This window comes from Akebia trifoliata, chromosome 7 (assembly GCF_017979445.1).
Source record: "Akebia trifoliata isolate Shusen 1 chromosome 7, ASM1797944v1, whole genome shotgun sequence".
NCBI classification, from domain to species: domain Eukaryota; kingdom Viridiplantae; phylum Streptophyta; class Magnoliopsida; order Ranunculales; family Lardizabalaceae; genus Akebia; species Akebia trifoliata.
The window spans coordinates 8,101,350-8,113,888 of NC_141381.1; the positions used below are offsets into that span (position 1 = coordinate 8,101,350).

The 12,539-nt window shown below is 33.9% G+C and overlaps 2 protein-coding genes across 2 annotated transcripts; both read right to left on the bottom strand.

The window, feature by feature from the left end:
* Positions 1 to 726: 726 nt before the first annotated feature.
* On the bottom strand, positions 727 to 2,713 carry LOC147398170 (uncharacterized). Its single transcript, XM_086447320.1, has one exon. It carries the CDS (start codon positions 2,607 to 2,609, stop codon positions 906 to 908), a length of 1,704 nt encoding a protein of 567 aa, XP_086303446.1. The 5' UTR covers positions 2,610 to 2,713; the 3' UTR covers positions 727 to 905.
* A 1,082-nt stretch (positions 2,714 to 3,795) lies between these two features.
* On the bottom strand, positions 3,796 to 9,533 carry LOC147398171 (RNA polymerase II transcription elongation factor). The gene is made up of 4 exons (XM_086447322.1): positions 9,221 to 9,533; positions 8,719 to 9,089; positions 6,250 to 6,292; positions 3,796 to 4,557 (listed from the first exon to the last, which is right to left on the bottom strand). The coding sequence occupies exons 1-4, from the start codon at positions 9,342 to 9,344 to the stop codon at positions 4,133 to 4,135; spliced, it is 963 nt and encodes a 320-aa protein (XP_086303448.1). The 5' UTR covers positions 9,345 to 9,533; the 3' UTR covers positions 3,796 to 4,132.
* Between the last annotated feature and the right edge of the window lie 3,006 nt (positions 9,534 to 12,539).

Here is a 12,539-nt window from a genome sequence, read left to right on the forward strand (position 1 = left end):
TTACTTATTACACCTAAATTTAAAAGATTAAAAAAAAAAAGGGGGGGGGGTGTTTAAAGACCATTAGGTTTGGATATTTTCTTCTATTTGACTGAGATATTGAATAGTGTTGATCTCAAAAAATTTTATATGAATAAATTAATGGTTGTTTGACATGAGAACTTGTATTGGCACCCCAACTTTTTCTTATTATACTCATAAATTTATAAGATAAAAATTAATAAGGTTAGAATATCATTCTCAACCTTAGGTCTGGATATTTTCTTCTATTTGGTGGAGAGATATCGAAGAGTGAAGAGCACGGGATCAACATCAAGAGATTCTGATGATCATCATTTATGTCACAACTTGTTCTTTTTTCTGAATTGGTACTGGTAGTGGCAACTCATAGCTTTTTTTTTTTTTTTTTTGTCTTTTTTTTAATTTTGTGCAAGTCTAATGGGGATAATTTTGACGTGGTAATGTTAATTCCTATGTTAAATGTTGTGTGTTAATCTTTAGTTGGGTAGTGATTAGATAAATTAAGTAAATGGGGTGTAATAAGTAAAAGGTAGAGGTACCAATAGAACCACTTTAGGCATACCCCCCTCCTTTCAAAATTCAAACTGATGGCATGCCTCTTTGAACTCGGTCTTCTCTAATAGATTAGTTAAAAAGACCTAAATACCATCAATCAACAATGCATGAGGGGAGGTGATTAACTGAATCACCTTTAGATTCGCAAAATGAGCAAAAATTAATAATTACCACATAACATTTTGGATAAACCATCCGATCTGTTTCAACTCTTTCACACAGAAGAGACATGGCGGATGGCCTAGGAACATGTCAACTGCCAACTCTACCAAGTTTGATGGCATTTGTTAAAAAAAATTTGCCATTTCGATACAAAACTACATATCTCTTCACCCAACTATTGAAGTTCTCCTTATTTTATCAAGCTTCAGACCCAAACTAACAGCCAAATCCTTCTTTCCAGCATCAAGAAGAGCTTGTTTCAGATTACTATATAACTGACCTGGTGGCCTAATACCTACACCTAACATATCTTCAAAGTATTTGCACGCTTCATCTAATCTATTATCATTACATAGACTATTAATCAAAGATGAGAACATATGCATACTAGGTGGAACACCATTGGCCTTCATCTCATCCCAAACCTTCAAAGCCATGTCGACTCGCTCCTCATTACAGAACATTCTCACTATAATCGTATAAGTGCTCAAACTTGGCTCACAGCCAAACTCACTACCCATTCTCTGAAAAACCGAGTAGGCCTCTTTTGTTCTACGAGCCTTTATAAGGTGATGAAGAATTATATCATAAGTCCTAGAATTCGGACCAACTCCACATTCTCTCATCTCCTTAACTACCCGATATGCATCATGTAACCGCATCGAGGAACAATAAGATCCCACAACTGCATTATAAGTGGGTATTTCAGGGATGAAACCACTAGACTTTGATTGCTCGAAAAACTCTAGAGCTTCATTCAATCTCTTCTCGGAACCTAAACCATTAATTAGGGTACAATAAATGTGTGGACTCGGCTTGCATTTCTTCTCTTCCATCTCACGAAACAACTCAATTGCCTCATCGTATTTCCTAGACTTGCAATAAGCATTGATGATAATTCCATAAGTAACGACATCGGGTTCAAATCCCTCATCTCTCAGCTCCCTATAAACTTCTTTCAACATCACCATATTTTGATCTTGACCCCATCCTTCCAATAGAATTGTATAGGTCTTGATATCAGGCGAAAATCTTCTCTTTTTCATTTCACCAAACACCTCTTGTGCTGTCTTAGGTTGCCCGTTCTTACTTAGTGCATCGATGAATCGGTTAAAATCCAACAATTCTGGTTTCAACCCAAACTTCTCCATCTTTTCAAATGTATTGACTGCATCTTTAATCTTTCTAGCTCTCACGTATCTCCGAATGATCAACGAAAACGTCTCTTTCTTTAATAAACCTTTTTCCTTCATAGAATTGACCAAAGTCCAGATCAATTTGAATTGTTTGATCTTTCCCAAAGCTTCTATAAGAGCATTGTAGCTCTCAGTCGTATATTTGAACCCTTCTTGGTTTTCGGCCCAACGGAAGAACGAAAGAGCCAAAGCTCCTGCATTTGTGAGTTTCTTTAACACTTGTTCAACAAGTTCAGGTGAGACCTTAACAGCAGAAACATTAAGGGAGGACTCAATTCCTAAAGAACAATTGGAATGATTCGAGATAATTTTAGAGATTTTCTCCGTATCTTCAGCTATTCGATTGGTAACTAAATTTGGGTTCTTTTCATCTAAATCAACATGGATTGATCTGCGAAAAGCTGTAAATTGAAATCGAAGAATAGATGGATTTCGCAGACGATTCGGGTGTATCGAGAAGTGATTTTGAACAATTGAGATGAAATTATCAATAAAAATTGGATTTTTTGGGGTGTTTAGAGAACTAGTGAGAGAATTAAGAGAACCCATTTCAAGATTTGGAAGAAGAGATGGAAATAAGGGAAATTGAAGGATTGATTGGATGGTTTTCTCAGATGAAACATTGGGATTTTCTTTAATTTTAGGTAAGTTTGTGAAGAATCTGGAGAAACCCATTTGAAATACAGTGAGATCTAATTGAATTCAGTTGGTCAGTTGATGAGTTGAGTGAGATTTTCCCTTTTATTTGGAAAATGTTATTGAAACTCGAGAATGAAGCAATTTAAATCGGCTTAAATCAGTGTTTTAAAAACTGGATCGGTCCGACCAGAATTTGTAATAAAATGTGTTCTAACCAATGAACCCTCGGTTTTTTTTTTTTTTTTGAGGATTTTCTTTTATGAATATAAATAAAGGTAATTTAAGAAAAATTTATACATATTTTGTTTTGATAATTAAACATTTTTATGTTTTTATATCAGCCCAACTGAATTCAGCCAAGGCCTGATTATGGTTCAACCAATTTGACAAATATTTGGTCTTATCTTCCGATTTTTAATTTTTTATTATTATTATGATAAGGTTTATTAGAAGATGTAGAGATACCAAATCTATATTATCAAATGTTGCTACTAATTATAAGGTGAGTGAGGGTGCTCCCTCGTGGGTAACCCTTGAGGAATTAATGCTTATACTGGGTGTCGAACTCACGATCTACAGGCATTAACCGCTTATCAATCTGATATTTCCATTCAACCCCTTGGGATTTTCTCAACATATAATTAGTTGACCAAAGGAGAACTTATCAATAAGAATGCACATCCATGTGCAACTCTATACACATGATTAAGTTCCATGTGAATATAGCATAAAATCTAAGAACTTAAAAAGCAAAAGACATTTTTTTCACTATTCATCAATGCATTTTAAATTTAGGAGTTTAATAATCATTCATTATTGAAAATCTTAGATCAAGCAGTTGAATTATTTTAAGCTTAATCCAACCATGATTCCGAGAGAGTCGAGGTATCATTTAGACCAATGTAGCAGTCTACATGTTCCAAAATCCAAATGAAGACCTCAATCCAAGCCCTATTGATCGTTCAATATAAATAAACTAAATCATTTATTTAATTCGTCCCCAAGTCAGACTTTATATTATTTTATTTGGATTTGATAGATTGAAAATATTTTTTTGAAGAAAATAAGAGCAAAAGAGGCACGTGGCCTCCAAGACCGATATTGAAAATAATTTCTTGCAGAGAGTGATCCTTTCCATCTAAGAATCTCAATTTCCTTTCCTTCCAAATTCCATTCCCCCACTAAGACGTAAAATAGGGAAAAAAGAAATGACCCCCAAATGTTGGACAATAAGAGAATATCAAAATGAAATTATTTACACTTGAACATCAAAATAAATTCAATAGATATTACACCACCCAAAAACAAAACAAAAAAACAAACAAACCAACTTGATATGAAATAAGACAGATCTTAATGGCTCAATGCATAAATTATGAGATCTAAGCCACTAAGAAATCATGTCGCCAGTCAGGATAGGAGTTCAGATATAGAAGAAAAAAAAGGTTACTAAAAGAACTAAGCCTGTGAACCCCTATGCAATCCACGTAAGTTACAAGTAACACTCCCACGAATTTCTCATCATCAATGGGTTAAGAGAAAACATTATCTCTGATCATTCAAATAGAGTTGACTGAATCGTCATCGCTCGCTTCACTGTCACTACTACTACTCCCACTTCCACTACCACTTGCGCTGCTTCCACTACCGCTGCTCCCGCTAGAACTCGAAGTCTGTCCCCCTCTCCCTACCTCTGCATTCACTTGGGCCCTCAGGGCTTCGGCAGCATTGGGACCCTTATCTGCCTCATCATCACTGGCATCCACATCGGCAATCTCATCATCTGTGTCATTTTGATTCGGTACATTGATATCAAACCCACTTTTGCTCTCTCTTTCAGGAGGAGCATTAACTTTTTCGTCGTCATCATCATCATCAAAGAGTAAATTCAGATGTTCCTCAAGTTCAGCATTCCTTGAGTATGGTGAGACAGTTGGCAGAGCAGACGGATAATCAACAGCTCCTCTGTTAGTAGGTTTTGCACCTGGTGACACAGAAAAAAGTCCATTAGATTCACAGCTCTACATATTTATATGCACAAGTACGGTTTACATAGTCTAACATAAAGTTTGAGAAAAGCTTCTTAGTAAGCTTGCTTATTATAGAAAGATTTGTGCAATTTTCCCTGGTTCATAATTTTCATTTTTACAGTACCCATTCTAAGTTCTTTGAAGATTCATTCATTACGTTAGTAATCAGTAGTGTGTGTGTGTGTGTGTCTGTGTGTGGGCAAGCACAAAGAAAGATCCTTTTTTTTTCAATCTTTTGATGTGTATAATTTTAGAGAGCTTCTATTGCCATACCAACTTTTACTAAGATCACCCCAAGATGTGTGTTAGTTCTTTGGTGATGTACATATGAATCAGGGTGCTGTTAGCAAAAGTTGGTGTGGCAATAGAATCTCTCTAACTTTATTGAAGAATGAGGCGATCGAGAAGACCTACATATTTGCAAGCATAAGAACACTGTCTAACATAGAACCAAGTATACGAGGTTCCATTTGGAAGAAAAAAAATCCTCAAAAAGCACCTCTTCAAACTCATCAGAAAGCATGCACCAAAAAAAATTAATAAAAAATAGAAAACCTAAGATACCAAGGATCACTTCCTATAGAGTGTCTTCCTTTCCTTCAAAGATATTACCCAATAAAACCAGCATTCTTTAACTTCACATTCAAGGATGGTCAGTAGTATACATGTTGAGCCCCTCCACAACTACCAAAGAATGCCCAAGTATGTCAACTATATGTTTGGCTGTATAATACTTGGTCCTAGGATGAGAGATGATGATATACTACTCTGGTTTGAGTGACACCATAAAAACCAAAGCTCTGCTCCTATCCCACCATATTAGCATAATCAGTTGTCTTTCTTCCATATGAATGGCTACAAGAAAGGTAACTACAGTCTTTCTAGATGGAGAACAGAAGGAACAGTCAGACTAGTCTTTCTGGATGGAGAAAACTTTCTCAGAAAGAACTGTCGTGTGACGTGCATCTTAGCCATGAAAACCTTCAATGAAGTGAAGCTCTAAATTTTAAAAAAGGTAAAACAACAGTCCCAGCAAGGTGGCATATCTTTTCATTGACCTGGGAAAAACATTATAACAATAGCTTGGTTCAGGATGGTACACTCAAGGATCTTGTACACCTGACATATTCTCATAAAAGTAGCTTCCGAAACACTTTTTAATAAGATAACTAAAAGGCTGCTAGCCTGCAATAACATTATTTCTCCTTATTTTAGGTGTCAGGAAGTCATTTGAACACCTCACCATTCAATATAAAAAAAATTGAGTACACTCTCAAAACATTCTTCTTCGGTCAGCAATTCAAAAATGTTTTAGCACAAAATCTGTTCAGAATACATGAAGATGGAATAAAACGACAAATCATATGAAATGGCACAAAATGCATCAAGCATTTCTAGAAGATCCAGAATGGATACCTAAAAGGTGGCAAGTAGAGAACAACTCTATCCAGTATAATTTAATTCATAGAGCACCTAATTTTGTCTTATTTGTTAGGCATTTTCAAGTCAAAACTAATTTTATCAACCAGTTCTAATCATCATTAAGAGTTCATCTTTAAATAGAATGGAGAATAAACTTATACCTAGTTGTCAAATCAAAGAAATCAATATTGAAGATTGAAATCATATGAGCAAAAAAGACAAACCTGAGCTCTCTGACTCGCCAATGTCAATTCGTTCAACTTCAACCTGCACCAACGCACAACAAAAATGATTTGAGCCATTATTGTACGTATGCATGGAGGTTTTCCATTATAAACACACACAGAATTATTACGACATCAGACAAACAAAATAAATGTTGTGTTTTTCCACATCATTAATGAGCTTTGGGGTAATAACCAATCCAGAATAATCCAAATAGAATAAAGGAGGTCATATATAATCTAACCAAAAGAATGAAACTACCGTAATAATATAGCACTAAAAACAGCTATTGTGAAATTGATGGAATCCATGACCTACTACCTTAGTATGTTGTATATTACATATCTACCTAACTGTATTATATCAAAACTAAGCCACCACTCACCTGCACTCACACCCCCACTGATTAGGACAACCTCGGTTTTATCAATTCTAGGTTGGTTTGTTCTACTTTAGGAAGTGATGGAAGCCTAATTTGCTAAATAGATAGTGACAATGAAGAAAAAAATATTGGCCCAAAAGGTTTTATGGCACTGTGAAAGGTTTCACGAGGCCAATTGACTATATTATAAAGGGTAACTAACTATCAAAAAACAATTTACAATGGGGTCAAAATTAATTGGGGTAGGTTGAAGAAGGTTGTGGATTTCAATCTGAGTTTCGAAGGAGTTTGGATAGTTTTTACATGCACTAAGGTAGGTTTAGGTAATTTCTCTTAACTCAAGGTCTTGGCTAGGAAGCTTAATTAGCTCAAAATGGGAAATAAATGAAAAATAAAGAATGGAAGATGATAGATTTACCATGGAACCACACCAATGCTTTCCATGGCATCATCAAGCTGAATGTACCAACATTCAAGCAAGAAAACATAAACTTCTTTAATTCTTTTTATTCATTCATCCATTGTCTCTAAAACAATCTATTTTGTTTAAATAAAAAATCAATTGCTAAAACCTAAAAAACTTCTAATTTGACCCTACCTTGTATTCCAAAGTAACTTTCCCGAAAGAGAAAATTTCCACAAAAATTAAGATTTCTAATTCGGGAAACAATTCTACTAAACTTAAAAGACCAAATAACAAACTTCTTAAAACATGTAGGATTTAGAATAACCTTTAAAAAAAAAAAACAAATATTACAAGAAAGACTCTAATATCCCTAAAATTTATCCAACCCGGCAATGGCTATAAAATCCACTAAATATGGCTTATGATTGATATCCCCATCAATTAGACTATTCACTTTATTTGCGTCCCTCATTACCCACACCTCACAAGAACTGAATCATTAACATCTATTACAATGTCATATACAAAACACAAGAATCAAATTATCATCATCATTTACAATGCCTCACCCAACCATTTGGATTCGACATCCGAAAAAAAAAACTCTCCAGTTAACATTTTCTACATGTGCCTTCATCAAAAAAAATTTTACTACCTCAATCCATGAAATTTTTCAACCTTCCTCTAACCTTTTTAAGCTTTCAACTTGCACCAAAGCAACCCTCACTAATTCCATCATATTATTCTTATCGGTAAGCTTGTTTTTATAGAGTTTAGTAACTCGGTACTGGCGGAATTGAACCCAAGTCTCTGGTATCATCACTCAAAGACATTACCAATTAAGCTTGTTGGCACCAGCACACTAGTTCCATCATTGGTTCACCACATCAAATCACGTACGATACTCATATAAGTACTTTTTTTTATGCTCGTAAAAGTACTTTTCCCGTGCGTTTTGGTACTTAGCAATTTCACCCTCGAAGGATTGCCATGAATGAAACCTTATGACCCATTTGGTTCACTTCAGTGCGAAGGGAACACCCCAACACCAATTAATTAAGTTTTTGTACTTAATGTACATCATTTGTAAGATATGGACTTGGCACTACCACAATATTTATTTGCTTAGATGGTTACAACTCCCATTTCTAAGTAGGTGTGTCAATAGGTCAGTTCTAATTATTTGGGTATTAGTGTAACCAAAACTGGAACCTATTTTAACACATTTCTACTATTATCTGTTCTTAGGCCATTATTGAAAAGGTCTCCTAAAACCAATATGTTGGTTTTGATTGTAATATGATTTGGGTACACTGTCAATATTTTTAAACATTTAAATGAAGAAAAAAAAATCCTCCCAAAAGAAACTTTGGATCTTTGGCACAATGTGTAGTTGTGTACTATACCCATGACTAGAAATGATTTTAGTTCTTGATATTGATATTGTAGTATGATGCAAATTGGGATGATAGACATAGGTCTAAAAATAATGGTGCCCCACCATGCCATGAATTGATCAAGCATCGTAAATTCGTAGATATAGCAAGACTATATCAAAGGACATCATTATTTTTATAATTCTAAACTACGAGATGGATCTATGAAAATACAGCATTTAAAGAAGTTACTTCTAATAATTTCAACAAATCAATATTCAAGATCAGAGTTGAAATAACTCACAGGAACAGAATGAACTGAGGATTTATTCAGAGGCTGTGATTTAACAGCCTTCCCAACAGGAGATGATCGTGACTCCACAACCGGACCACCAGAAGCAACCATTCCCACAGTTGATGCAGCAGCGACGGACTCACCATGCAGACGAACATGCCTCAACCGCTTCACAGCTCGATGCAACCGCTCTAATCGAAAGGTCTTACCGTCGAAGAACAGAACAGCGTCATTGTCCTTATAATCTTCACTACTACCCTCAAATGATACCTTATGTTTCCCAGGTTGATTGTTATGGAATTCTACCGTAACCCTATTTTCTTTGTTCTTGTGGAGCGATCCTGGTTGACTTTTATCGATTGAAGCAGGTTTAAACTCATCTAAGATTGTGAAAGGCGTAAATTCATTAAAATACAATAAATAATGAGCAAATCTACAAAGCCCTAGAACATAAACAGAAAAAAAATGAAAAAATGGATTTCTAGGGTTTTTTTTTTTTCAAGAAACTTACATCGCAAAGTGCAGAACTTTGTGGATGAATGATCTTTGAAGGAGGAACCAAGACTCAGATTGTACCATCGATCGGGATGAGGAGCTGTGCTTGGTTCATCTTTACTGTTGTTCTTGTTCGCCATTTCTGAGAAGATCTGGCGGTAATAGCGATCAAAGATGATGGATGAGGATCAAAAAACCCTAGAAATAAAGATTTCGAAGAGGACAAAGTGATGTCGAGATACAAAAAAAAAACCCTAGAAATTTAGGATTTCGCAGAGGAGAATTGCAGAGACGAGAGACAAACGATTGTCGCGAATTTTAAGAGGGATACTGAGTTGACGCGTTCGAGACCTCTCGTTTGCCGTTTAAATCGGTTTAAATTGTCTAAGGGTGATTTACACATTCCCCCTCACATTTTGGTCAATATTATAGATACCCTCCGTGTTTTTAAACGGATGACATGCCCCTTGACTTTGGTTTTGTCAAGTAGACAAACACAAAATGACCTAAATACGATTGCCACCACCTCAAGCCAAAAAACCCTTAATTTCTCTTCTGAAAAATCTGCTATTTCAACTTTTATTGAGCTCATCTTCAGCTTCATGTTCTAGAAAATGTTTTAACTTTTATTTATTGAACCTCATCTTCAACCTATTTCTTTAATGAAATTTAGAAATTCCTCGATTTTTTTACCCCAAAATCCATCCTTCTCCATAGCTCCTAAAGTGTTCTTAGGATTTGAAGATTAATTTAAGGATATAGAATGTTGGGGTTGATGAAAACTCAATTATCATGTAGAAACCGTTGATTTTTCAACCCAAAACTCAATTGATCTTCTAATTCTCCAAGAATCTTATTTAAATCTATAATCTTTAAGGGGAAATGTTCAGCATCAAACATTTTGGCAAAACATTTTTCAAAACATGGGTTAGAAGTTATGGAATTGGCTGATTTTTTGTGAGGATGATCTCTACGGTGAGGAGATCATCATTACCAAAAATCAGCCCATTCCAAAACTTCTAACCCATGTAGGACAAAAATGGTTGGCTAAAATGTTAGCCAAAATGTTTGGTGTTGAACGGGACCCATCTTTAAGTTATTAAACCCTATATCATTATTTCTTACATATTTAATCATGTCTTCAATGGATTGTAGATATCCTTGATTCGTCTACCCAAAATTCCATCTATCTCCAAAATTCATATCTTGGTCTTGTGGCTTGAAGGCTAAGAAAGATATGATCTTAAGCTTTAAAATGAAGGTAAAAAATTTCAACTATTCAAGATGAATGATTTTGGAGAGAAAATCAAATATAGATTGAAGACAATGACATCTAGGTCATTTTCTGTTAGTTTCCCAAGAAAAACCTAGGTCAAGAGACATGTCATTAGTTTGAAAACATATGAGGTATGTATAATATTGGCAAAACAATAGGGGGACTTATCTATATACCCTTTATTTGATGATATTTTAATTTTTTTGACTAGTAGAGGCCCCTTAGTGGCTATATGATCGTATCATAAATCTCTCATTTATTTTATTTGGTACACATTTTGTTACTTCTCAAGAGAATTTAATAAATAAAAATATTATTTTAAATACACTAATTAATCCATCTAAAAGTACTATTATATTTTAAAATAAATAACATAGTGTAATTTTATTTCCAATAAGCACACTTCTCTTATTATTATAGTATAGACGTAGTGATTACATTTGGGTTGGCAAAGGCCTTAACCCAATCCCAACCCAACAATTAGTCAGGTTCAAAAAAGTCAATCAAAGCTCAAATCGCCAAAAAGCCAATCCAAAACTAGACTTAAGTTATATAGAAATTGTCTAATCGTTTGAGTCGACTTGAGACTACTTAGTTCTATCATAAAATGTCTATAATTTGTGAAGTGGTTAAAACCGGTGTTTTGAAATCTAAAAGTTTGACACACTTGAGTGTGCATGTGTAGTCCCAAAATACAATTATTTTTTAAATTTTAAAACAAATTTATTTAAAAAATCATAAATTATTAAAATTAACATAAAACTACGTTTAAATTGATAAACTCAACAATTTCATTGAGTCAATTGGACCTGGTCTAAGTTTTAAAATTGTGCTCCAAATTATAATATTTAAAAATTAATTATTATTGGCACCCCAACTTTTACTTATTACACTTGTAGAGACCTTTCTTACCTTCCACTCTTCTAGATCTGAGAGTGCTTCTAGGATAGGCTTTTGCCTAGTCTAACAGTTAGTGTGCTCTTAATCAAGGCTTGCTCCTTCAACTATCGTCAATGGTAGCTCTATGAAAGAGAGAATGAGAGAAGGTGGAAGCGCTACTAAAGATGGTCTAACAATCAAGTTAGAAACACGAGGAATATGGATGAGCTGAGAAAAGGTGGATGGAGTTGGAAATAGTATAAGATGAATGAGAAGATGAATAATATAGTTTCTTGGCAAATGTAGAGATATCCAAATCGGAATTCAAGTTCGGAACCCTCTCTTAGTCTTTGAAAGGGGGTTTTATACTTGTCTTTTTCGGGGGTAGGCGTTCGAATCGCAATGTTAACAACGTGTAGAAGAGGAACAAATAAAAATAAACCTTAAGTGTTTGACAAGTAAGGGGTCAAATCCACAAAGACAATTGGGAACACTCTTAAAGATCTAAAGTAGTTAAGTTTCAAGTTTCAAAGAATTTAAAATCGATTTTGGAAGAGTTGTTTAATTACAAAACTACAAAAATATAAACTTGGAAAATTACAAGTTTCAATGAAAACTTGGAAAAAAAAAATTATACTCAAATTATTTTTAGCAATTATTCATGTTTAAGAATAAATAACGGTTAAATTCTATAAATCCTAATATGTGATGTGTCATTTGACAATTCGATAACTATTTGTTAAATCGAAGAGTGTTCATGATTTAACCATAAGTTCAAAGTTAATTTATGCGTGAATTTTTTTGCTCTAATTTAAAATTTTCTGGCATATACCTCTTTCTTGTTAATTTTGGAATTTCGTCTATGTAAGTAACTTATCGATTTAGAAATTTCACAATCATAATTTAATAATTTGAAAATTTATAAATTGCATATGTTTTGAGATTTTCTATTTATATTTATAATGTATATTTTGAAATTTTCATATTCATATTTTCTATTTTGAAAAATTCATATTCATAAATTTCTATTTTGGAAAGTTCATGATCAAAAGTTTTTATTTTGGAAAATTTATTTTTGGAGCTTTCTAATATAGAAATTTCCATAATTTTCTATTTTAGGAAAATTCATATTCATAAATGTTTAATTTAGAAATTTTGTGTTTTTGTAATTTTTCAATTC